Raw genomic sequence first — 27,630 nt, 5'->3', positions numbered from 1 at the left:
AAGGAGTCAAAGCCTTCGGGCAATGAAAAAGTTGGCAGAAAAAATAGTAAACAATTTATAGCAGATATGTGCTCCTACTCCAGATTTTATACAGATTATTATAATAATGTACAGGATGTACATAACACACAGGATTTCAGTCAGATAAATCAGGTTAGCCCCAGGAGACACCAGAATTTCAGTTATGTGATCATAATATTCAGAGGGGGTTCAAACGGTGAGTGTGAGGTGTAAAATACAGCAAGGGATTTGCGTGACTGTTAAAGGAGCACAAACACTGAACAGCACATTTGCTGCTTTCTGTGTGCCGGGGACAAGCCAGCTTTAATGGAAAGGTTGGAGCCTTCGCTGAGGATGATGTCATACATTTCTCATGTGAGAGTTGTCTGTGTTTTTGGATGGAGGTTTTTTTAAAATCCTGCGGTAGGAAAGTATCTGGGGTTCTGTAACATGAACTCAGTGTGTCTTGGGGAATCGTGTGAAGAAAAACACTGGCTGTAACGTCAAGGGCAGGCAATCTGAAGGGCGAGAGGAGCTGCAGTCGGAGCAGGATGATGGGCTGGACAGTGCTGACTCTGCTTATCCTCCAAACGCCAAATGTCTTAGGTCTGCCGAAAGGTAAGGCTCAAACAATGAAATGTACGATGCTACCTTTACTTCACCGGCACACAGACGACCAGCATTGGGCTCTGTGCAGCAGTGAGCCAGGGCTTCACATGGGGCTTTGAGCAGCAGTGAGCCAGGGCTTCACATGGGGCTCTGTGCAGCAGTGAGCCAGGGCTTCACATGGGGCTCTGTGCAGCAGTAAGCCTGGGCATGGGGCTCTATGCAGTACTGAAGCAGTGAGCCTGGGCATGGGGCTCTATGCAGTACCGAAGCAGTGAGCCTGGGCATGGGGCTCTATGCAGTACCGAAGCAGTGAGCCTGGGCATGGGGCTTTTTGCAACTTTGAGCCTGGACATGGGGCTCTGTGCCGCAGTGAGCCTGGGCATGGGGCTCTTTGCAACTTTGAGCCTGGGCATGGGGCTCTGTGCCGCAGTGAGCCTGGGCATGGGGCTCTGTGCCGCAGTGAGCCTGGGCATGGGGCTCTGTGCCGCAGTGAGCCTGGGCATGGTGCTCTGTGCAGCAGTGAGCCTGGGCATGGGGCTCTGTGCCGCAGTGAGCCTGGGCATGGGGCTCTGTGCCGCAGTGAGCCTGGGCATGGGGCTCTGTGCCGCAGTGAGCCTGGGCATGGGGCTCTGTGCCGCAGTGAGCCTGGGCATGGGGCTCTGTGCAGCAGTCAGCCTGGGCATGGGGCAGTGTGCAGCAGTGAGCCTGGGCATGGGGCTCTGTGCAGCAGTGAGCCAGGGATTAACATGGGGCTCTGAGCAGCAGTGAGCCAGGGATTAACATGGGGCTCTGAGCAGCAGTGAGCCAGGGATTAACATGGGGCTCTGAGCAGCAGTGAGCCAGAGCAATTGCTTCCCACACTGGAGCTTCCAACCTTTCGATCGAGCTGGCTATCTCATTTTAAAAGAAAATATCTAATTTGGGGGAGTGGGGAAACGTTGATGACATCACGTTCAAAGTTAAGGCCTCGCTCTCTGGTTTCCGAGACTTTAGACTTGTGTTGTGGACCGACTGAGCGTTGCTTCAAAGTGTCATAGAATGTTGTTCCCTCAGGCAATTGTGTATTCAATTTAAATCAGTGGTGCTTGAAGTAAACTATATTTTATTTTTGATGGGAATGTTAAGATATACCTCAGACTGATTTGGACTTTTGCTTCCAAGTAGGAAGTACATTTGGTGTCAAACAAGTAGTGAATTACCCGCGAGTGATTCGGACAAAGCTACTCAGTGAGGATAGGGCTAATTAACTCTCACTTCCCCTGGTCTGCACTATATGTCTTCTTTTCTTTTTAAAATTCAGTTATCCCAGACTAAAAATTATTTTCTCAGTTTATTCAGAAAACGATTTCACTCTGTTGATTGGGGACTCTTCATTTTAATCATTTGGGATACACTCTCTTTCAGCTGTTAATATTCTCTCCTCCACCGACTATGCATTGGTCACCTTGTACTTTGCACGATCCAAGGCTGAAAGTGCAGGCACATCATCAATTATTTCCACAACACGTGTCCAGTTACTGCCATGCCCTGTGTCCAGTCACTGCTACTCCCAAACTGTGACACTCTCCCCTCCATCAGTGACACTCTCCCCTCCATCAGTGACACTCTCCCCTCCATCCGTGACACTCTCCCCTCCATCGGTGACACTCTCCCCTCCATCAGTGACACTCTCCCCTCCATCCGTGACACTCTCCCCTCCATCGGTGACACTCTCCCCTCCATCAGTGACACTCTCCCCTCCATCCGTGACACTCTCCCCTCCATCGGTGACACTCTCCCCTCCATCAGTGACACTCTCCCCTCCATCCGTGACACTCTCCCCTCCATCAGTGACACTCTCCCCTCCATCCGTGACACTCTCCCCTCCATCGGTGACACTCTCCCCTCCATCAGTGACACTCTCCCCTCCATCAGTGACACTCTCCCCTCCATCCGTGACACTCTCCCCTCCATCGGTGACACTCTCCCCTCCATCAGTGACACTCTCCCCTCCATCCGTGACACTCTCCCCTCCATCGGTGACACTCTCCCCTCCATCAGTGACATTCTCCCCTCCATCAGTGACATGCTCCACCCCATCAGTGACACTCTCTCCTCCATCAGTGACACTCTCCCCTCCATCAGTGACACTCACCCCTCGATCAGTGACACTCTCCCCTCCATCAGTGACATTCTCCACCCCATCAGTGACACTCACCCCTCGATCAGTGACACTCTCCCCTCCATCAGTGACACTCTCCCCTCCATCAGTGACATTCTCCCTGCCATCAGTGACATTCTCCCCTCCATCAGTGACATTCTCCACCCCATCAGTGACACTCACCCCTCGATCAGTGACATTCTCCCCTCCATCAGTGACACTCTCCACCCCATCAGTGACACTCTCCCCTCCATCAGTGACATTCTCCCCGCCATCAGTGACATTCTCCACTCCATTAGTGACATTCTCCACCCCATCAGTGACACTCTCCCCTCCATCAGTGACATTCTCCCCGCCATCAGTGACATTCTCCACTCCATCAGTGACCCACTCCCATCCATCAGCGACACTCTCCACTCCATTAGTGACACTCTCCCCTCCATCAGTGACACTCTCCCCTCCATCCGTGACACTCTCCCCTCCATCGGTGACACTCTCCCCTCCATCAGTGACACTCTCCCCTCCATCCGTGACACTCTCCCCTCCATCGGTGACACTCTCCCCTCCATCAGTGACATTCTCCCCTCCATCAGTGACATGCTCCACCCCATCAGTGACACTCTCTCCTCCATCAGTGACACTCTCCCCTCCATCAGTGACACTCACCCCTCGATCAGTGACACTCTCCCCTCCATCAGTGACATTCTCCACCCCATCAGTGACACTCACCCCTCGATCAGTGACACTCTCCCCTCCATCAGTGACACTCTCCCCTCCATCAGTGACATTCTCCCTGCCATCAGTGACATTCTCCCCTCCATCAGTGACATTCTCCACCCCATCAGTGACACTCACCCCTCGATCAGTGACATTCTCCCCTCCATCAGTGACACTCTCCACCCCATCAGTGACACTCTCCCCTCCATCAGTGACATTCTCCCCGCCATCAGTGACATTCTCCACTCCATTAGTGACATTCTCCACCCCATCAGTGACACTCTCCCCTCCATCAGTGACATTCTCCCCGCCATCAGTGACATTCTCCACTCCATCAGTGACCCACTCCCATCCATCAGCGACACTCTCCACTCCATTAGTGACATTCTCCACCCCATCAGTGACACTCATCCCTCGATCAATGACACTCTCCCCTCCATCAGTGACCCGCTCCCATCCATCAGTGACACTGTCTGCTTCATCAGTGACAATCTCCCCTCCATCAGTGACACTCTCTCCTCCATCAGCGACACTCTCCCCTCCATCAGTGACCCGCTCCCGTCCATCAGTGACACTCTCCCCACCATCAGTGACAATCTCCACTCCATCAGTGACACGCTCCCCTCCATCAGTGACAATCTCCCCTCCATCAGTGACACTCTCCGCTCCATCAATGACACTCTCTCCTCCATCAGTGACACTCTCCGCTCCATCAATGACACTCTCCTCTCCATCAGTGACACTCTCTCCTCCATCAGTGACAATCTCCCCTCCATCAGTGACACTCTCCGCTCCATCAATGACACTCTCTCCTCCATCAGTGACACTCTCCGCTCCATCAGTGACAATCTCCCCTCCATCAGTGACACTCTCTCCTCCATCAGCGACACTCTCCCCTCCATCAGTGACCCGCTCCCGTCCATCAGTGACACTCTCCCCACCATCAGTGACAATCTCCACTCCATCAGTGACAATCTCCCCTCCATCAGTGACACTCTCCGCTCCATCAATGACACTCTCCTCTCCATCAGTGACCCGCTCCCATCCATCAGTGACACTGTCTGCTTCATCAGTGACAATCTCCCCTCCATCAGTGACACTCTCTCCTCCATCAGCGACACTCTCCACTCCATCAGTGACCCACTCCCGTCCATCAGTGACACTCTCCCCTCCATCAGTGACAATCTCCCCTCCATCAGTGACCCGCTCCCGTCCATCAGTGACACTCTCCCCTCCATCAGTGACATTCTTCCCTCCATCAGTGACACTCTCCCCTCCATCAGTGACAATCTCCCCTCCATCAGTGACACTCTCCCCTCTATCAGTGACACTCTCCCCTCGATCAGTGAAATTCTCCCCTCCATCAGTGACAATCTCCCCTCCATCAGTGACACTCACCCCTCGATCAGTGACACTCTCCCCTCCATCAGTGACACTCTCTTCTCCATCAATGACCCTCACTCCTCCATCAGTGACACTCTCTCCTCCACCAGTGACACTCTCCCCTCCATCAGTGACAATCTCCCCTCCATCAGTGACCCGCTCCCGTCCATCAGTGACACTCACCCCTCCATCAGTGACACTCACCCCTCGATCAGTGACACTCTCCCCTCCATCAGTGACCCGCTCCCGTCCATCAGTGACACTCTCCCCTCCATCAGTGACAATCGCTCCTCCATCAGTGACACTCCCCCCTTCATCGGTGATACTCTCAGCTCCAGCAATGACACTCCCCCTCCATCAGTGACTCTCTCTCCTCCATCAGTAACAATCTCTCCTCCATCTGTGACAGTCTCTGCACCATAAGTGACACACAACACTCCATCAGTGACATGCGCTCCACCATCAGTGACACTCCACTTCGGCAGTGGCACTCACTCCTCCATCAGCGGCACTCTTTCCTCCATCAGTGGCACTCTCTCCTCCATCAGTGGCATTCTCTCCTCCATCAGTGACACACCTCCCTCCATCAGAGACACTTTCTCCACCATCAATGACTTACCTCCATCTGTGACATTCTCTGCGCCATCAGTGACACACTCCCCTCCATCAGTGACAAACACTTTCCCCTCCATCATGACACTCCCCCTCCATCAGGGACATTCTCTCCTCCATCTGTGACATTCTCTGCGCCATCAGTGACACACAACGCTCCATCAGTGACACTCTCTCCTCCATCAGTGACACTCACCCCTCCATCAGTGACACTCACCCCTCCATCAGTGGCACTCTCCCCTCCATCAGTGACACTCTCTCCTCCATCAGTGACACTCACCCCTCCATCAGTGACCCTCACTCCTCCATCAGTGACACTCACCCCTCCATCAGTGACACTCTCCCCTCCATCAGTGACACTCACCCCTCCATCAGTGACACTCACCCCTCCATCAGTGGCACTCTCCCCTCCATCAGTGACACTCTCTCCTCCATCAGTGACACTCACTCCTCCATCAGTGACCCTCACTACTCCATCAGTGACACTCTCCCCTCCATCAGTGACACTCTCCCCTCCATCAGTGACACTCACCCCTCCATCAGTGACACTCTCCCCTCCATCAGTGACACTCACCCCTCCATCAGTGACATTCTCCCCTCCATCAGTGACATTCTCCCCTCCATCAGTGACACTCTCCACTCCATCAGTGACACTCTCCCCTCCATCAGTGACACTCTCCCCTCCATCAGTGACATTCTTCCCTCCATCAGTGACACTCTCCCCTCCATCAGTGACACTCTCCCCTCCATCAGTGACATTCTCCCCTCCATCAGTGACATTCTCCCCTCCATCAGTGACACTCTCCCCTCCATCAGTGACATTCTCCCGTCCATCAGTGACACTCTCCACTCCATCAGTGACACTCTCCCCTCCATCAGTGACACTCTCCCCTCCATCAGTGACATTCTTCCCTCCATCAGTGACATTCTCCCCTCATTCAGTGAGATTCCCTCTATATCAGTGACCCTCACTCCTCCATCGCTAAAACTCTCCTCTCCATCAGTGATATTCTCTCCTGCATAAGTGACACTCTCCACTCCATCAATGACACTCACCCCTCCATCAGTGACATTCTCCCCTCCATCAGTGACACTCACCCCTCCATCAGTGACATTCTCCCCTCCATCAGTGACACTCACCCCTCCATCATTGACAATCTCCCCTCCATCAGTCACATTCTCTCCTCCATCAGCACTGTGTTTGAACCTTCACCACACGGACTACAGCAGTTCAAGAACGCGGCTCATCACCACCTTCTCGAGGGCAATTCGGGATGGGCAATAAATGCTGGCCATGCCAGCAATGCCCACATCCCATGAACAAATAAAAAAATCAGTGGCACTCTCCCCTCCATCAGTTACACTCTCTCCTCCATCAGTGACACTCTCTCCTCCATCAGTGGCACTCTCCCCTCCATTAGTTACACTCGCCCCTCCATCAGTTACACTCTCTCCTCCATCAGTGGCCCTCTCCCCTCCATCAGTTACACTCTCTCCTCCATCAGTGTCACTCTCTCCTCCATCAGTTACACTCTCTCCTCCATCAGTGACACTCTCTCCTCCATCAGTGACACTCACTCCTCCATCAGTGACCCTCACTACTCCATCAGTGACACTCTCCCCTCCATCAGTGACACTCTCCCCTCCATCAGTGACACTCACCCCTCCATCAGTGACACTCTCCCCTCCATCAGTGACACTCACCCCTCCATCAGTGACATTCTCCCCTCCATCAGTGACATTCTCCCCTCCATCAGTGACACTCTCCACTCCATCAGTGACACTCTCCCCTCCATCAGTGACACTCTCCCCTCCATCAGTGACATTCTTCCCTCCATCAGTGACACTCTCCCCTCCATCAGTGACACTCTCCCCTCCATCAGTGACATTCTCCCCTCCATCAGTGACATTCTCCCCTCCATCAGTGACACTCTCCCCTCCATCAGTGACATTCTCCCGTCCATCAGTGACACTCTCCACTCCATCAGTGACACTCTCCCCTCCATCAGTGACACTCTCCCCTCCATCAGTGACATTCTTCCCTCCATCAGTGACATTCTCCCCTCATTCAGTGAGATTCCCTCTATATCAGTGACCCTCACTCCTCCATCGGTAAAACTCTCCTCTCCATCAGTGATATTCTCTCCTGCATAAGTGACACTCTCCACTCCATCAATGACACTCACCCCTCCATCAGTGACATTCTCCCCTCCATCAGTGACACTCACCCCTCCATCAGTGACATTCTCCCCTCCATCAGTGACACTCACCCCTCCATCATTGACAATCTCCCCTCCATCAGTCACATTCTCTCCTCCATCAGCACTGTGTTTGAACCTTCACCACACGGACTACAGCAGTTCAAGAACGCGGCTCATCACCACCTTCTCGAGGGCAATTCGGGATGGGCAATAAATGCTGGCCATGCCAGCAATGCCCACATCCCATGAACAAATAAAAAAATCAGTGGCACTCTCCCCTCCATCAGTTACACTCTCTCCTCCATCAGTGACACTCTCTCCTCCATCAGTGGCACTCTCCCCTCCATTAGTTACACTCGCCCCTCCATCAGTTACACTCTCTCCTCCATCAGTGGCCCTCTCCCCTCCATCAGTTACACTCTCTCCTCCATCAGTGTCACTCTCTCCTCCATCAGTGACACTCTCTCCTCCATCAGTGACACTCTCTCCTCCATCAGTGACTCTGTATTCTCCATCACTGACACTCCCCCCTTCATCAATGGCACTCTCCCCTCCATCAGTGAAACTTTCTCCTCCATCAGTGACACTCACCCCTCCTTCAGTGACACTCACCTTTCTATCAGTGACACTCTCTCCTCTATCAGTGACACTCACCCTCCATCTACTCTCCCTACTTCAGTGAAACACCCCCTCCATCAGTGACACCCCCCCCACCATCAGTGACACTCTCCCCTCCATCAGTGACACCCCCCCCCCACCATCAGTGACACTCTCCCCTCCATCATTGACACTCTGCCCTCTATTAGTGACACACTTCCCTCCACCCCCCCCACCATCAGTGACACTCTTCCCTCCCCCCCCCCCACCATCAGTGACACTCTACCCACCATCAGTGACACTCTCCCCTCCATCGTGAGATTCTCCCCTCCATCGCCCTTACTTCATCGTCACTGTGCCAAAATCCCAGCAATCCGTACCTAACAGCACTGTGGGAGAACCTTCACTACATGGACTGCAGCGGTTCAAAAAGGCGGCTCACCACCACCTTCTCAAGGGCAATTAAGAATGGGCAATAAATGCTGGCCTTGCCAGCGACGCCCACATCCCATGAACGGATATAAAAAAAATCAGTGACACTCTCCCCCCCATCAGTGACACTCTCCCTTCCATCAGTGACACTCTCCCTTCCATCAGTGACACTCTCCCTTCCTTCAGTGACACTCTCCCCTCCATCAGTGACACTCTCCCCTCCATCAGTGACACTCTCCCCTCCATCAGTGACACTCTCCCCTCCATCAGTGACACTCTCCCCTCCATCAGTGACACTCTCCCCTCCATCAGTGACACTCTCCCCTCCATCACTGACACTCACCCCTCCATCAGTGACACTCTCCCCTCCATCAGTGACACTCTCCTCTCCATCAGTGACACTCTCCCCTCCATCAGTGACACTCTCCCCTCCATCAGTGACACTCTCGCCTCCATCAGTGGCACTCTATCCTCCATCAGTGGCACTATCCATTCCATCACTGACACTACCTCATCATTAATAACACTCCCTCCTCCATCAGTGACACTCACCCCTCCATCAGTGACACTCTCGCCTCCATCAGTGACACTCTCCCCTCAATCAGTGACACTCACCCCTCCATCAGTGACACTCTATTCTCCATCAGTCGCTCTGTCCCCTGCATCAGTGACGCTCCTGCCTCCATTTATGACACTCCATCCTCCATCAGTGACACTGTCTCCACTCTGAGTGACACTCACCCCTCCATCAGTGACACTCTCACCTCCATCAGTGACACTCTCCCCTCAATCAGTGACACTCTCCCCTCCATCAGTGACACTCTCCCCTCCATCAGTTACACTCTCTCCTCCATCAGTGACACTCTCTCCTCCATCAGTGGCACTCTCCCCTCCATTAGTTACACTCGCCCCTCCATCAGTTACACTCTCTCCTCCATCAGTGGCCCTCTCCCCTCCATCAGTTACACTCTCTCCTCCATCAGTGTCACTCTCTCCTCCATCAGTTACACTCTCTCCTCCATCAGTGACACTCTCTCCTCCATCAGTGACACTCACTCCTCCATCAGTGACCCTCACTACTCCATCAGTGACACTCTCCCCTCCATCAGTGACACTCTCCCCTCCATCAGTGACACTCACCCCTCCATCAGTGACACTCTCCCCTCCATCAGTGACACTCACCCCTCCATCAGTGACATTCTCCCCTCCATCAGTGACATTCTCCCCTCCATCAGTGACACTCTCCACTCCATCAGTGACACTCTCCCCTCCATCAGTGACACTCTCCCCTCCATCAGTGACATTCTTCCCTCCATCAGTGACACTCTCCCCTCCATCAGTGACACTCTCCCCTCCATCAGTGACATTCTCCCCTCCATCAGTGACATTCTCCCCTCCATCAGTGACACTCTCCCCTCCATCAGTGACATTCTCCCGTCCATCAGTGACACTCTCCACTCCATCAGTGACACTCTCCCCTCCATCAGTGACACTCTCCCCTCCATCAGTGACATTCTTCCCTCCATCAGTGACATTCTCCCCTCATTCAGTGAGATTCCCTCTATATCAGTGACCCTCACTCCTCCATCGGTAAAACTCTCCTCTCCATCAGTGATATTCTCTCCTGCATAAGTGACACTCTCCACTCCATCAATGACACTCACCCCTCCATCAGTGACATTCTCCCCTCCATCAGTGACACTCACCCCTCCATCAGTGACATTCTCCCCTCCATCAGTGACACTCACCCCTCCATCATTGACAATCTCCCCTCCATCAGTCACATTCTCTCCTCCATCAGCACTGTGTTTGAACCTTCACCACACGGACTACAGCAGTTCAAGAACGCGGCTCATCACCACCTTCTCGAGGGCAATTCGGGATGGGCAATAAATGCTGGCCATGCCAGCAATGCCCACATCCCATGAACAAATAAAAAAATCAGTGGCACTCTCCCCTCCATCAGTTACACTCTCTCCTCCATCAGTGACACTCTCTCCTCCATCAGTGGCACTCTCCCCTCCATTAGTTACACTCGCCCCTCCATCAGTTACACTCTCTCCTCCATCAGTGGCCCTCTCCCCTCCATCAGTTACACTCTCTCCTCCATCAGTGTCACTCTCTCCTCCATCAGTTACACTCTCTCCTCCATCAGTGACACTCTCTCCTCCATCAGTGACACTCACTCCTCCATCAGTGACCCTCACTACTCCATCAGTGACACTCTCCCCTCCATCAGTGACACTCTCCCCTCCATCAGTGACACTCACCCCTCCATCAGTGACACTCTCCCCTCCATCAGTGACACTCACCCCTCCATCAGTGACATTCTCCCCTCCATCAGTGACATTCTCCCCTCCATCAGTGACACTCTCCACTCCATCAGTGACACTCTCCCCTCCATCAGTGACACTCTCCCCTCCATCAGTGACATTCTTCCCTCCATCAGTGACACTCTCCCCTCCATCAGTGACACTCTCCCCTCCATCAGTGACATTCTCCCCTCCATCAGTGACATTTTCCCCTCCATCAGTGACACTCTCCCCTCCATCAGTGACATTCTCCCGTCCATCAGTGACACTCTCCACTCCATCAGTGACACTCTCCCCTCCATCAGTGACACTCTCCCCTCCATCAGTGACATTCTTCCCTCCATCAGTGACATTCTCCCCTCATTCAGTGAGATTCCCTCTATATCAGTGACCCTCACTCCTCCATCGGTAAAACTCTCCTCTCCATCAGTGATATTCTCTCCTGCATAAGTGACACTCTCCACTCCATCAATGACACTCACCCCTCCATCAGTGACATTCTCCCCTCCATCAGTGACACTCACCCCTCCATCAGTGACATTCTCCCCTCCATCAGTGACACTCACCCCTCCATCATTGACAATCTCCCCTCCATCAGTCACATTCTCTCCTCCATCAGCACTGTGTTTGAACCTTCACCACACGGACTACAGCAGTTCAAGAACGCGGCTCATCACCACCTTCTCGAGGGCAATTCGGGATGGGCAATAAATGCTGGCCATGCCAGCAATGCCCACATCCCATGAACAAATAAAAAAATCAGTGGCACTCTCCCCTCCATCAGTTACACTCTCTCCTCCATCAGTGACACTCTCTCCTCCATCAGTGGCACTCTCCCCTCCATTAGTTACACTCGCCCCTCCATCAGTTACACTCTCTCCTCCATCAGTGGCCCTCTCCCCTCCATCAGTTACACTCTCTCCTCCATCAGTGTCACTCTCTCCTCCATCAGTGACACTCTCTCCTCCATCAGTGACACTCTCTCCTCCATCAGTGACTCTGTATTCTCCATCACTGACACTCCCCCCTTCATCAATGGCACTCTCCCCTCCATCAGTGAAACTTTCTCCTCCATCAGTGACACTCACCCCTCCTTCAGTGACACTCACCTTTCTATCAGTGACACTCTCTCCTCTATCAGTGACACTCACCCTCCATCTACTCTCCCTACTTCAGTGAAACACCCCCTCCATCAGTGACACCCCCCCCACCATCAGTGACACTCTCCCCTCCATCAGTGACACCCCCCCCCACCATCAGTGACACTCTCCCCTCCATCATTGACACTCTGCCCTCTATTAGTGACACACTTCCCTCCACCCCCCCCACCATCAGTGACACTCTTCCCTCCCCCCCCCCCACCATCAGTGACACTCTACCCACCATCAGTGACACTCTCCCCTCCATCGTGAGATTCTCCCCTCCATCGCCCTTACTTCATCGTCACTGTGCCAAAATCCCAGCAATCCGTACCTAACAGCACTGTGGGAGAACCTTCACTACATGGACTGCAGCGGTTCAAAAAGGCGGCTCACCACCACCTTCTCAAGGGCAATTAAGAATGGGCAATAAATGCTGGCCTTGCCAGCGACGCCCACATCCCATGAACGGATATAAAAAAAATCAGTGACACTCTCCCCCCCATCAGTGACACTCTCCCTTCCATCAGTGACACTCTCCCTTCCATCAGTGACACTCTCCCTTCCTTCAGTGACACTCTCCCCTCCATCAGTGACACTCTCCCCTCCATCAGTGACACTCTCCCCTCCATCAGTGACACTCTCCCCTCCATCAGTGACACTCTCCCCTCCATCAGTGACACTCTCCCCTCCATCAGTGACACTCTCCCCTCCATCACTGACACTCACCCCTCCATCAGTGACACTCTCCCCTCCATCAGTGACACTCTCCTCTCCATCAGTGACACTCTCCCCTCCATCAGTGACACTCTCCCCTCCATCAGTGACACTCTCGCCTCCATCAGTGGCACTCTATCCTCCATCAGTGGCACTATCCATTCCATCACTGACACTACCTCATCATTAATAACACTCCCTCCTCCATCAGTGACACTCACCCCTCCATCAGTGACACTCTCGCCTCCATCAGTGACACTCTCCCCTCAATCAGTGACACTCACCCCTCCATCAGTGACACTCTATTCTCCATCAGTCGCTCTGTCCCCTGCATCAGTGACGCTCCTGCCTCCATTTATGACACTCCATCCTCCATCAGTGACACTGTCTCCACTCTGAGTGACACTCACCCCTCCATCAGTGACACTCTCACCTCCATCAGTGACACTCTCCCCTCAATCAGTGACACTCTCCCCTCCATCAGTGACACTCTCCCCTCCATCAGTGACACTCTCCCCTCTATCAGTGACACTCCCCCCTCCATCAGTGACACTCTACCTCCCTTTAATGCCTCTCATCCCTCCATCAGGAGACTCTCCCCTCCATCACGGTTCCTCTATCGTCGCTATGTTAAAATCCTTGCAGTCCCTACCTAAAAGCTGGCCTTGCCATGAATGAATAAAAAAAATCAGTGACATTCTCTCCTCCATCAGTGACACTCTCCACTCCATCAGTGACACTCGCCCCTCAATCAGTGACACTGTCCCCTCCACCAGTGACACACTCCCCTCCATCAGTGACACACTCCCCTCCTTCAGTGACACTCTCCCCACCATCAGTGACACTCATTTCTCCATCAGTGACATTCTCTGCTGCATCAGTGACACTCTCCCCTCCTTCAGTGACACTCATTTCTCCATCAGTGACACTCTCCTCTTCATCAGTGACACTCTCCCCTCCTTCAGTGACACTCAGTCCTCGATCAGTGACACTCTCCCCTCCATCACTGACAGTCTCCCCTCCATCAGTGACACTCTCCCCTCCTTCAGTGACACTCATTCCTCCATCAGTGACAGTCTCCCCACCATCAGTAACACTCTCCCCACCATCAGTGACACTCTCCCCTCTATCAGGGGACTCTCCCCTCCATCACCGTTCTTTCATCGTCGCTGTATCAAAATCCCAGCAGTCCCTACCTAGCAGCACTGTGGGAGAACCTTCACAACACGGACTGCAGCAGTTTAAAAAGGCGGCTCACCGCCACCTTCTCAAGGGCAATTAGGGATGGGCAATAAATGCTGGCCTTGCCAGTGACGCCCACATCCCATGAATGAATAAAAAAAATCAGTGACACTCTCTCCTCCATCAGTAACACTCCCCCCTCCATCAGTGACACTCTCGCCTCCATTAATGACACTCCCTCCTACATCTGTGACACTCTCCCCTCCATCAGTGACACCCTCTCCTCGATCAGAGACACTCACCCCTCCATCAGTGAGACTTTCTCCTCCATCAGTGACATTCCACCATCAGTGACACACGCACATCCATGAATGACACGCCCGCCACCATCAGTGACACTCTCTCCTCCATCAATGACAATCCCCCTCCATCAGTAACACTCTCCCCTTCATCAGTGACACTCACCACTCCATCAGTGACTCTCCCTCCTCCATCAGAGACACTCTCCACTCCATTAGTGATACTTTCCCCTCCATCAGTGACACTCACTCCTCCATCGGTGGCCCTCCCATCTCCATCAGTGAAACACTTCTCTCCATCAGTGACTCTCCCTCCCTCATTAGTGACATTGCCTCCTCCATCAGGGACACTTCAGCCAGAAGTGCCGAGTGGATGATCCATCTCGGCCGCCTCCCGATATCCTCACCATCACGGAAGCCAGTCTTCAGCCAATTCGATTCACTCAATGTGATATCAAGAAACGGCTGAGTGCACTGGATACAGCATCATCCCGGCTGTATTGCTGAAGACTTGTGCTCCAGAACTAGCTGCGCCTCTAGCCAAGCTGTTCCAGTACAGCTACAACACAGGCATCTACCCGACAATGTGGAAAATTGCCCAGGTATGTCCTGTCCACAAAAAGCTGGACAAATCCAATCCAGCCAATTACCGCCCCATCAGTCTACTCTCAATCATCAGCAAAGTGATGGAAGGTGTCGTCGACAGTGCTATCTAGCGGCACTTGCTCACCAATAACCTGCTCACCGATGCTCAGTTTGGGTTCCGCCAGGACCACTCGGCTCCAGACCTCATTACAGCCTTGGTCCAAACATGGACAAAATGGCTGAATTCCAGAGGTGAGGTGAGAGTGACTGCCCTTGACATCAAGGCAGCATTACCATCACCAAATCGCCCACCATCAACATCCTGGGGGTCACCATTGACCAGAAACTTAACTGGACCAGCCATATAAATACTGTGGCTACAAGAGCAGGTCAGAGGCTAGGTATTTTCACCAAGGCTTCTTCGACAGCACCTCCCAAACCCGTGACCTCTACCACCTAGAAGGACAAGAGCAGCAGGTACATAGGAACAACACCACCTGCACGTTCCCCTCCAAGTCACACACCATCCCGACTTGGAAATATATTGCCGTTCCTTCATCTTGGAAGGTTAAAATCCTGGAACTCCCTTCCTAACAGCACTGTGGGAGAACCTTCACCACACGGACTGCAGCGGTTCAAGAAGGCGGCTCACCACCACCTTCTCAAGGGCACTTAGGGATGGGCAATAAATGCTGGCCTCGCCAGCGACGCCCACATCCCATGAACGAATAATAAAAAAAAACTCCCTCCTCCATTTGTGACCCTCTCTCCACCATCAGTGAGACTCACCACACCATCAGTGACACTCACCCCGCAATCAGTGACTCTCACCCCTCCATCAGTGACACTCTCTCCTCCATCAGTGACATTCTCTCCTCCTTCATTGACACTTCCCCTCCATCGGTGACACTCCCTCCTCCATTATTAACATTTGGCCTGAATGGATGCCTGTGCCGGTCACTCGCCTCCATCTGTTTCCGCCCTGCAGTCTTGATCATTGTTACTTCCATCAGTGCTGCACCCTGCCCACAGCCAACGATGCTTTGCAACCACCTCTAGGAGATGTGTGACTGCAGCCCTTGGGTGATTTCCCCTATTATACTCTGCCTCTCCCTGTTGGGATGTGCCTGACCTCCTCTTGGTGCCATCCCGCACTGGCATGTTTGAGAATGTGCGACAGCATATGGGGAATTCTGTGGCTGCATCTGCTGCCACATATTCGGCTGTTTATAATGATGAGTTCTGGTTAGAGATGTAGACCTGGAATTGCTGTCTATCAACTGCAAACAATTTGTGTCTGATGTGGTGTACTAAGATGAGTGACCTTTTCCCCAGTATTGGTAGTTATATGGACATCATGACATTGAGTACACAAAATCTGCCAGTTTACCAATGCTTCATCAATGACCTTCCCTCCATCATAAGGTCAGAAACGGGGATATTCGCTGATAATTGCAGAGTGTTCAGTTCCATTCGCAACCCCTCAGATAATGAAGCAGTCCGTGCCCACATGCAGCAAGACCTGGACAACATCCAGGCTTGGGCTGATAAGTGGCAAGTAACATTTGTGCCAGACAAGGCCATCAAATTCCTGGGGGAGGTCACCACTGACCAGAAACTTAACTGGACCAGCCACATAAATACTGTGGCTACAAGAGCAGGTCAGAGGCTGGGTATTCTGCGGTGAGTGACTCACCTCCTAACTCCCCAAAGCCTTCCCACTATCTACAAGACACAAGTCAGGAGTGTGATGGAATGCTCTCAACTTGCCTGGATGAGTGCAGCTCCAAAAACACTCAAGAAGCTCAACACCATCCAGGACAAAGCAGCCCGCTTTGATTGGTACCCCATCCACCACCCTAAACATTCACTCCCTTCACTACCAGCGCACCATGGCTGCAGTGTGTACCATCCACAGGATGCACTGCAGCAACTTGCCAAGGCTTCTTCGACAGCACCTCCCAAACCTGCGACCTCTACCACCTAAAAGGACAAGGGCAGCAGGCGCATGGGAACAACACCACCTGCATGTTCCCCTCCAAGTCACACACCATCCCGACTTGGAAATATATCGCCGTTCCTTCATCGTCGCTGGGTCAAAATCCTGGAACTCCCTTCCTAACAGCACTGTGGGAGAACCTTCACCACACGGACTGCAGCAGTTCAAGAAGGCGGCTCACCACCACCTTCTCAAGGGCAATTAGGGATGGGCAATAAATGCTGGCCTTGCCAGCGACGCCCACATCCCATGAATGAATAAAAAAAAAGTATTGGGTGTGTTTTTCATGAGTATTTGGTAAGGTACAGTTAATATTGGGTGTGTTAAAGTGATTATTGGCTGAGATAGAGTGAATTTTGGGTAGGGTATAATATGTATTGGGTGTGCTTAGAGTGAGTATTGGGTGAGGTACACTGCATAATGTGTGAGAGAAAGTGAGTATTGGTTAAGATGAAGTGAGCATTGGTTGATTTACCATAAGTATTGGGTGAGGTTACAGAAAGTATTGAGTGAGATTACAGTGAGTGTTGGATGTGGTTCGAATCATAGAATCATAGAAAGGCTACAGCACAGAAGGAGGCCATTCAGCCCATCGAGTCCGTGCCGGTTCTATGCAAGAGAAATCCAGCTTGACCTACTCCCCCGTCCTATCCCCGTAGTCCTGCAATTTTTTTCCTTTCAAGTACTTATCCAGTTCCTTTTGAAGGCCATGATTGAATCTGCCTCCACCACCCCCTCAGGCAGTGCATTCCAGATCCTAACCACTCACTGTGTAAAAAAGTTTTTCCTCATGTCACCTTTGGTTCTTTTGCCAAGCACCTTAAATCTATGTCCTCTGGTTCTTGACCCTTCCACCAATCGGAACAGTTTCTCTCTATCTACTCTGTTTAGACCTTTCATGATTTTGAATACCTCGATCAAATCTCCTCGCAACCGTCTCCACGTAACTAAAGCCCCTCATCCCTGGAATCATTCTAGTAAATCTCTTCTGCACCCTCTCTAAGGCCTTCACATCTTTCCTAAAGTACAGTGTCCAGAACTGGACACAATACTCCAATTGTGGTCGAACCAGTGTTTTATAAAGGTTCATCGTGACTTCCATGCTTTTGTACTCTATGCCTCTATTTATAAAGCCCAGCATCCCGTTTACCCGACTGATTCCTGGGATGGCAGGACTGACATATGAGGAGAGATTGGGTCGACTAGGCCTATATTCACTAGAGTTTAGAAGAATGAGAGGTGATCTCATCGAAACATATAAAATTCTAACAGGACTAGACAGACTAGATGCAGGAAGGATGTTCCCGATGGCTGGGGAGTCCAGAAGCAGAGGTCACAGGCTCAGGATACGGGGTATGCCATTTAGAACCGAGATGAGGAGAAATTTCTTCATTCAGAGGGTGGTGAACCTGTGGAATTCTCTAACACAGAAGGCTGTGGAAGCCAAGTCATTAGATGTATTCAAGAAGGAGATATATTTCTTAATGCTAAAGGGATCAAGGGATATGGGGAAAAAGCGGGAACAGGGTACTGAGTTAGACGATCAGCCATGATCATTTTGAATGGCGGAGCAGGCCTGAAGGGCCAAATGGCCTACTCTTGCTCCTATTTTCTATGTTTCTATGTATACTTTTTTAACCGCTTTCTCAACCTGCCCTGCCACCTTCAAGGATTTGTGCACATATACCCCCAGATCTCTCTGTTCCTGTATCCCTTTTAGAATTGTGCCCTCTAGTTTATATTGCCTCTCCTCGTTCTTCCGACCGAAATGTATCACTTCGCACCTTTCTGCGTTAAATTTCATCTGCTACGTGTCTGCCCATGCTGCCAGCCTGCTCATATCCTCCTCACTGTTTACTACACTTCCAAATTTCGGTCCCCTCATCTAAGTTATTGATATATATTGAAAACAGCTGAGACCCAAGCACTGATCCTTGTGGCATCCCACTAGTTACAACCTGCCAACCCGAAAATGACCCATTTATTCCTACTCTCTGTTTTCTGTCCGTTAACCAATCCTCAATCCATGCCATTATATTACTCACATTCCAAGAGCCCTAATCTTGTGTAACAACCTCTTGTGTGGCACCTTGTTGAACACCTTTTGAAAATCCAAATATACTACACCCACTGGTTCCCCCTTATCTACCCTGCTAGTTACACCCTCTAAAAACTCTAATAGATTTGTCAAACACGATTTCCCTTTCATAAAACTGTGTGGACTCTGCCTAATCATATTATGATTTTCTAAATGCCCTGTTGCTACATCCTTAATAATAGGTTCTAACATTTCCCTATTACTGATGTCAGGCTAATTGTCCTATATTTCTCTGTTTTATCTCTCCCTCCTTTCTTGAATAGTGGGGTTACATTTGCTACCTTCCAATCCATGGGGACTGTTCTAGTATCTAGGGAATTCTGGAAGATCAGGACCATTGCATCCATTATCTTTGCACTACCTCTTTTAAAACCTTAGGATGTAGGCCATCAGGTCCAAGGGATTTGCTTTTAGTCCCTTTAATATCTCGAGTTCTTTTTCTTTACTAATTTTAATTACTTTAAGTTCCTCACTCTCATTAGGCCTTTGGTTCCCCACTATTTCTGGTATTTTTTTGTGAAGACAGATACAAAATATTCATTTAATGCCGCTGCCATTTCCTTATTCCCCATTATAAGTTCTCCTGTCTCTGCCTCTTCCTTTTTACATACTTGTAAAAGCTCTTACAATCTGTTTTTATATTTCTTGCTAGTTTACTCTCACATTCCATTTTCTCCCTCTTTATCAATTCCTTGGTCATCCTTTATTGATTTCTAAAATCCTCCAAATCCTCAGGCTTGCTATTCTTTTTGGCAACATTGTAAGCCTTTTCTTTTAATCTGATACTATCCTTAATTTCTCTAGTTAACCATGGTTGGATCACTTTTCCCATGGAGTTTTTATTCCTCAAGGGAATGTATATTCGTTGGGAATTATGAATTATTTCTTTAAATGTTCACCAGTGCTTATTTACTGTCATATCTTTTAATCTAATTTCCCAATCTAACTTAGCCAACTAGCCCCTCACACCTATGTTTACAGTGGATATTGGATGTGTTTACACTAAATATTGTGTGCGTTTACAGAGAATATTGGATGTATGTTTTTACAATGAGTATTGGGTGAGGTACAGTGTATATTCGGTATATTGACAGTGAGTATTGGATGTGTTTATAGTGAGAATCGGGTCAGGTATAATGAGTATTGGTTGAGGTACAGTGAATATTGGGTGAGGTTACAGTCAATATTGGGTGTGTTTACAGCGAGTATTGGATAGGTTTATAGTGAGTATTGGGTGAGGTACAGTGAGTATTGGATAGGTTTATAGTGAGTATTGGATGAGGTACAGTGAGTATTGGGTGTGTTTACAGTGTGTATTGGGTGAGGGTACGGTGAATATTGAGTGTATTTACAGTGAATATTGTGTGTGTTCACAGTGAATTTTGGATGTATTTACATTGAGTATTGGATGAAGTACAGTAAATATTGGGTGTGTTTACAGTGAATATTGGATGTGTTTACATGAGTTTATACTGAGATTTGAGTGCGGTACAGAGTATTGGGTGAGGGTTTAGTGAGTATTGGGTGAGGTACTGTGAGTATTGGGTGAAGTACAGTGAGTATTGGGTGAGGTACAGTGAGTATTGGGTGAGGTACTGTGTGTATTGGATGAGGTACTGTGAGTATTGGGTGAAGTACTGTGAGTATTGGATGAGGTACTGTGAGTATTGGGTGAGGTACTGTGTGTATTGGATGAGGTACTGTGAGTATTGGGTGAAGTACAGTGAGTATTGGGTGAAGTACTGTGAGTATTGGGTGAGGTACTGTGTGTATTGGATGAGGTACTGTGAGTATTGGGTGAGGTACTGTGAGTATTGGGTGAAGTACAGTGAGTATTGGGTGAGGGTACTGTGAGTATTGGATGAGGTACTGTGAGTATTGGGTGAGGTACGGTGTGTATTGGGTGAAGTACAGTGTGTATTGGGTGAAGTACTGTGTGTATTGGGTGAAGTACAGTGAGTATTGGGTGAAGTACAGTGAGTATTGGGTGAGGTACAGTGAGTATTGGGTGAAGTACAGTGAGTATTGGGTGAGGTACTGTGAGTATTGGATGAGGTACTGTGAGTATTGGGTGAGGTACGGTGTGTATTGGGTGAAGTACTGTGTGTATTGGGTGAGGTACAGTGAGTATTGGGTGAAGTACAGTGAGTATTGGGTGAAGTACAGTGAGTATTGGGTGAGGTACAGTGAGTATTGGGTGAAGTACTGTGTGTATTGGGTGAAGTACAGTGAGTATTGGGTGAGGTACTGTGTGTATTGGGTGAGGTAATGTGAGTATTGGGTGAAGTACTGTGTGTATTGGGTGAAGTACAGTGTGTATTGGGTGAAGTACAGTGAGTATTGGGTGAGGTACAGTGAGTATTGGATGAGGTACTGTGAGTATTGGGTGAGGTACTCTGTGTATTGGGTGAGGTACAGTGAGTATTGGGTGAGGTACAGTGAGTATTGGGTGAAGTACTGTGTGTATTGGGTGAGGTACTGTGAGTATTGGATGAGGTACAGTGAGTATTGGATGAGGTACAGTGAGTATTCGGTGAGGTACTGTGTGTATTGGGTGAAGTACAGTGAGTATTGGGTGAAGTACAGTGTGTATTGGCTGAAGTACAGTGAGTATTGGATGAGGTACTGTGTGTATTGGGTGAGGTACTGTGTGTATTGGGTGAGGTACTGTGTGTATTGGGTGAGGTACAGTGTGTATTGGGTGAGGTACTGTGAGTATTGGGTGAGGTACTGTGTGTATTGGGTGAGGTACTGTGAGTATTGGGTGAGGGACTGTGTGTATTGGGTGAGGTACTGTGAGTATTGGATGAAGTACTGTGAGTATTGGGTGAGGTACAGTGTGTATTGGGTGAAGTACAGTGAGTATTGGTTGAAGTACTGTGACTATTGGGTGAGGTACAGTGTGTATTGGGTGAAGTACTGTGAGTATTGGGTGAGGTACAGTGTGTATTGGGTGAAGTACAGTGAGTATTGGGTGAAGTACTGTGAGTATTGGGTGAGGTACGTTGTGTATTGGGTGAGGTACAGTGAGTATTGGGTGAAGTACTGTGAGTATTGGGTGAGGTACAGTGTGTATTGGGTGAAGTACAGTGAGTATTGGGTGAAGTACTGTGAGTATTGGGTGAGGGACAGTGAGTATTGGGTGAAGTACTGTGAGTATTGGGTGAGGTACAGTGTGTATTGGGTGAGGTACAGTGAGTATTGGGTGAAGTACTGTGAGTATTGGGTGAGGTACTGTGTGTATTGGGTGAGGTACTGTGAGTATTGGGTGAAGTACTGTGTGTATTGGATGAGGTACTGTGAGTATTGGGTGAGGTACTGTGAGTATTGGGTGAGGCACTGTGAGTATTGGGTGAGGTACTGTGAGTATTGGGTGAGGTACTGTGAGTATTGGGTGAAGTACTGTGAGTATTGGGTGAGGTACAGTGAGTATTGGGTGAAGTACAGTGAGTATTGGGTGAGGTACTGTGAGTATTGGATGAGGTACTGTGAGTATTGGGTGAGGTACGGTGTGTATTGGGTGAAGTACAGTGAGTATTGGGTGAAGTACAGTGAGTATTGGGTGAAGTACAGTGAGTATTGGGTGAGGTACAGTGAGTATTGGGTGAAGTGCAGTGAGTATTGCGTGAAGTACAGTGAGTATTGGGTGAGGTACAGTGAGTATTGGGTGAAGTACAGTGAGTATTGGGTGAAGTACAGTGAGTATTGGGTGAGGTACAGTGAGTATTGGGTGAAGTACTGTGTGTATTGGGTGAAGTACAGTGAGTATTGGGTGAAGTACAGTGTGTATTGGATGAGGTACTGTGAGTATTGGGTGAAGTACTGTGTGTATTGGGTGAAGTACTGTGTGTATTGGGTGAAGTACAGTGAGTATTGGGTGAAGTACAGTGTGTATTGGATGAGGTACTGTGTGTATTGGGTGAGGTACTGTGAGTATTGGATGAGGTACTGTGAGTATTGGGTGAGGTACAGTGAGTATTGGGTGAGGTACAGTGAGTATTGGGTGAAGTACTGTGTGTATTGGGTGAGGTACAGTGAGTATTGGATGAGGTACTGTGAGTATTGGGTGAGGTACAGTGAGTATTGGATGAGGTACTGTGAGTATTGGGTGAGGTACTGTGAGTAATGGGTGAAGTACAGTGTGTATTGGGTGAAGTACAGTGAGTATTGGATGAGGTACTGTGTGTATTGGGTGAGGTACTGTGAGTATTGGATGAGGTACTGTGTGTATTGGGTGAAATACAGTGAGTATTGGATGAGGTACTGTGTGTATTGGGTGAGGTACTGTAAGTATTGGATGAGGTACTGTGTGTATTGGGTGAAGTACAGTGAGTATTGGATGAGGTACTGTGTGTATTGGGTGAGGTACAGTGAGTATTGGATGAGGTACAGTGTGTATTGGGTGAGGTACTGTGAGTATTGGATGAGGTACTGTGTGTATTGGGTGAAGTACAGTGAGTATTGGATGAGGTACAGTGTGTATTGGGTGAGGTACTGTGAGTATTGGATGAGGTACTGTGTGTATTGGGTGAAGTACAGTGAGTATTGGGTGAGGTACTGTGTGTATTGGGTGAGGTACTGTGCGTATTGGGTGAGGTACTGTGAGTATTGGGTGAAGTACAGTGTGTATTGGGTGAAGTACAGTGAGTATTGGATGAGGTACTGTGTGTATTGGGTGAGGTACTGTGAGTATTGGGTGAAGTACAGTGTGTATTGGGTGAGGTACTGTGAGTATTGGGTGAAGTACAGTGAGTATTGGGTGAAGTACAGTGTGTATTGGGTGAGGTACTGTGTGTATTGGGTGAGGTACTGTGAGTATTGGGTGAGGTACTGTGAGTATTGGGTGAGGTACTGTGAGTATTGGGTGAGGTACTGTGAGTATTGGGTGAGGTACTGTGAGTATTGGGTGAGGTACTGTGAGTATTGGGTGAGGTACTGTGTGTATTGGGTGAGGTACTGTGAGTATTGGGTGAGGTACATTGAGTATTGGGTGAAGTACTGTGAGTATTGGGTGAGGTACTGTGTGTATTGGGTGAGGTACTGTGAGTATTGGGTGAGGTACTGTGTGTATTGGGTGAGGTACTGTGAGTATTGGGTGAGGTACAGTGAGTATTGGGTGAAGTACTGTGAGTATTGGGTGAGGTACTGTGTGTATTGGGTGAGGTACTGTGAGTATTGGGTGAGGTACTGTGTGTATTGGATGAGGTACTGTGTGTATTGGGTGAAGTACTGTGAGTATTGGGTGAGGTGCAGTGTGTATTGGGTGAGGTACTGTGAGTATTGGGTGAGGTACTGTGAGTATTGGATGAGGTACTGTGTGTATTGGGTGAGGTACAGTGTGTATTGGGTGAGGTACTGTGAGTATTGGATGAGGTACTGTGAGTATTGGGTGAGGTACAGTGTGTATTGGGTGAGGTACTGTGATTATTGGATGAGGTACTGTGAGTATTGGGTGAGGGTACTGTGAGTATTGGGTGAGGTACAGTGTGTATTGGGTGAGGGGACTGTGAGTATTGGGTGAGGTACTGTGAGTATTGGGTGAGGTACTGTGAGTATTGGGTGAGGTACTGTGTGTATTGGGTGAGGTACAGTGAGTATTGGGTGAGGGTACTGTGAGTATTGGGTGAGGTACAGTGTGTATTGGGTGAGGGTACTGTGAGTATTGGGTGAGGTACTGTGAGTATTGGGTGAGGTACTGTGAGTATTGGGTGAGGTACTCTGTGTATTGGGTGAGGTACTGTGAGTATTGGGTGAGGTTCTGTGAGTATTGGGTGAGGTACAGTGTGTATTGGGTGAGGGTTCAGTGAGTATTGGGTGAGGTACAGTGTGTATTGGGTGAGGGTACTGTGAGTATTGGGTGAGGTACTGTGAGTATTGGGTGAGGTACTGTGAGTATTGGGTGAGGTACTGTGTGTATTGGGTGAGGTACTGTGAGTATTGGGTGAGGTACTGTGAGTATTGGGTGAGGTACTGTGTGTATTGGGTGAGGTACTGTGAGTATTGGGTGAGGTACTGTGAGTATTGGGTGAGGTACTGTGTGTATTGGGTGAGGTACTGTGAGTATTGGGTGGGGTACTGTGAGTATTGGATGAGGTACTGTGTGTATTGGATGAGGTACTGTGTGTATTGGATGAGGGTACTGTGAGTATTGGATGAGGTACTGTGTGTATTGGATGAGGGTACTGTGAGTATTGGATGAGGTACTGTGAGTATTGGGTGAGGTACTGTGAGTATTGGATGAGGTACTGTGAGTATTGGATGAGGTACTGTGAGTATTGGGTGAGGTACTGTGTGTATTGGGTGAGGTACTGTGTGTATTGGATGAGGTACTGTGTGTATTGGGTGAGGTACTGTGAGTATTGGATGAGGTACTGTGTGTATTGGGTGAGGTACTGTGAGTATTGGATGAGGTACTGTGAGTATTGGGTGAGGTACTGTGAGTATTGGATGAGGTACTGTGAGTATTGGGTGAGGTACTGTGAGTATTGGGTGAGGTACTGTGAGTATTGGGTGAGGTACTGTGAGTATTGGGTGAGGTACTGTGAGTATTGGGTGAGGTACTGTGAGTATTGGGTGAGGTACTGTGAGTATTGGGTGAGGTACTTTGAGTATTGGATGAGGTACTGTGAGTATTGGGTGAGGTACTGTGAGTATTGGGTGAAGTACTGTGTGTATTGGGTGAAGTACAGTGTGTATTGGGTGAGGTACTGTGTGTATTGGGTGAAGTACAGTGAGTATTGGGTGAGGTACAGTGTGTATTATGTGAGGTACTGTGAGTATTGGGTGAGGTACTGTGTGTATTGGGTGAGGTACTGTGAGTATTGGGTGAAGTACAGTGAGTATTGGGTGAAGTACAGTGAGTATTGGGTGAGGTACTGTGTGTATTGGGTTAGGTACTGTGAGTATTGGGTGAGGTACTGTGAGTATTGGGTGAGGTACTGTGTGTATTGGGTGAGGTACTGTGAGTATTGGATGAGGTACTGTGTGTATTGGATGAGGTACTGTGAGTATTGGGTGAGGTGCTGTGTGTATTGGGTGAGGTACTGTGTGTATTGGGTGAGGTACTGTGAGTATTGAGTGAGGTACTGTGTGTATTGGGTGAGGTACTGTGAGTATTGGATGAGGTACTGTGAGTATTGGGTGAGGTACTGTGTGTATTGGGTGAGGTACTGTGAGTATTGGATGAGGTACTGTGAGTATTGGGTGAAGTACAGTGAGTATTGGGTGAAGTACTGTGAGTATTGGGTGAGGTACTGTGAGTATTGGGTGAGGTACTGTGTGTATTGGGTGAGGTACTGTGAGTATTGGGTGAGGTACTGTGTGTATTGGGTGAGGTACTGTGAGTATTGGGTGAGGTACTGTGAGTATTGGGTGAGGGTACAGTGAGTATTGGGTGAGGTACTGTGTGTATTGGGTGAAGTACAGTGAGTATTGGATGAGGTACTGTGTGTATTGGGTGAGGTACTGTGAGTATTGGGTGAGGTACTGTGTGTATTGGGTGAAGTACAGTGAGTATTGGGTGAAGTACAGTGATTATTGGGTGAAGTACAGTGAGTATTGGGTGAGGTACTGTGTGTATTGGGTGAGGTACAGTGTGTATTGTGTGAGGTACTGTGAGTATTGGGTGAAGTACTGTGAGTATTGGATGAGGTACAGTGAGTATTGCGTGAGGTACTGTGAGTATTGGGTGAGGTACAGTGAGTATTGGATGAGGTACTGTGAGTATTGGGTGAGGTACTGTGAGTATTGGGTGAGGTACTGTGAGTATTGGGTGAGGTACTGTGAGTATTGGGTGAGGTACTGTGTGTATTGGATGAGGTACTGTGAGTATTGGGTGAGGTACTGTGAGTATTGGGTGAGGTACTGTGAGTATTGGGTGAGGTACTGTGAGTATTGGGTGAAGTACAGTGAGTATTGGGTGAGGTACTGTGAGTATTGGGTGAAGTACTGTGAGTATTGGGTGAGGTACTGTGAGTATTGGGTGAGGGTACTGTGAGTATTGGATGAGGTACTGTGAGTATTGGGTGAAGTACAGTGAGTATTGGGTGAGGGTACTGTGAGTATTGGGTGAGGTACTGTGAGTATTGGGTGAGGTACTGTGAGTATTGGGTGAAGTACAGTGTGTATTGGGTGAGGTACTGTGAGTATTGGGTGAAGTACAGTGAGTATTGGGTGAAGTACAGTGAGTATTGCGTGAAGTACAGTGAGTATTGGGTGAGGTACTGTGAGTATTGGGTGAAGTACAGTGAGTATTGGGTGAAGTACAGTGAGTATTGGGTGAGGTACTGTGAGAATTGGGTGAAGTACAGTGTGTATTGGGTGAAGTACAGTGTGTATTGGGTGAAGTACAGTGAGTATTGGGTGAAGTACAGTGAGTATTGGGTGAGGTACTGTGAGTATTGGGTGAAGTACAGTGAGTATTGGGTGAAGTACAGTGAGTATTGGGTGAGGTACTGTGAGTATTGGGTGAAGTACAGTGAGTATTGGGTGAAGTACAGTGAGTATTGGGTGAGGTACTGTGAGTATTGGATGAAGTACAGTGAGTATTGGGTGAAGTACAGTGAGTATTGGGTGAAGTACAGTGAGTATTGGGTGAAGTACTGTGAGT

At 49.4% G+C, this 27,630-nt stretch overlaps 1 protein-coding gene across 2 annotated transcripts in view; it reads left to right on the top strand.

The window, feature by feature from the left end:
* The first annotated feature begins 394 nt into the window (after positions 1 to 394).
* LOC137327814 (inactive serine protease PAMR1-like) overlaps positions 395 to 27,630 on the top strand; it is a 228,670-nt gene continuing 201,434 nt past the window's right edge. For both annotated transcript variants that reach the window (XM_067993634.1, XM_067993635.1), the window contains exon 1: positions 395 to 618. In XM_067993634.1, the coding sequence (XP_067849735.1) occupies positions 552 to 618 (67 nt within the window). In that variant the 5' untranslated portion in view covers positions 395 to 551. The remainder of the gene's footprint in view (positions 619 to 27,630) is intronic.

This window comes from Heptranchias perlo, chromosome 12, assembly GCF_035084215.1.
Source record: "Heptranchias perlo isolate sHepPer1 chromosome 12, sHepPer1.hap1, whole genome shotgun sequence".
In the NCBI taxonomy this organism is placed as follows: Eukaryota; Metazoa; Chordata; class Chondrichthyes; order Hexanchiformes; family Hexanchidae; genus Heptranchias; species Heptranchias perlo.
Note: the sequence above shows the minus strand (reverse complement) of the source record. Positions and strands in the feature narration are given on the sequence as shown.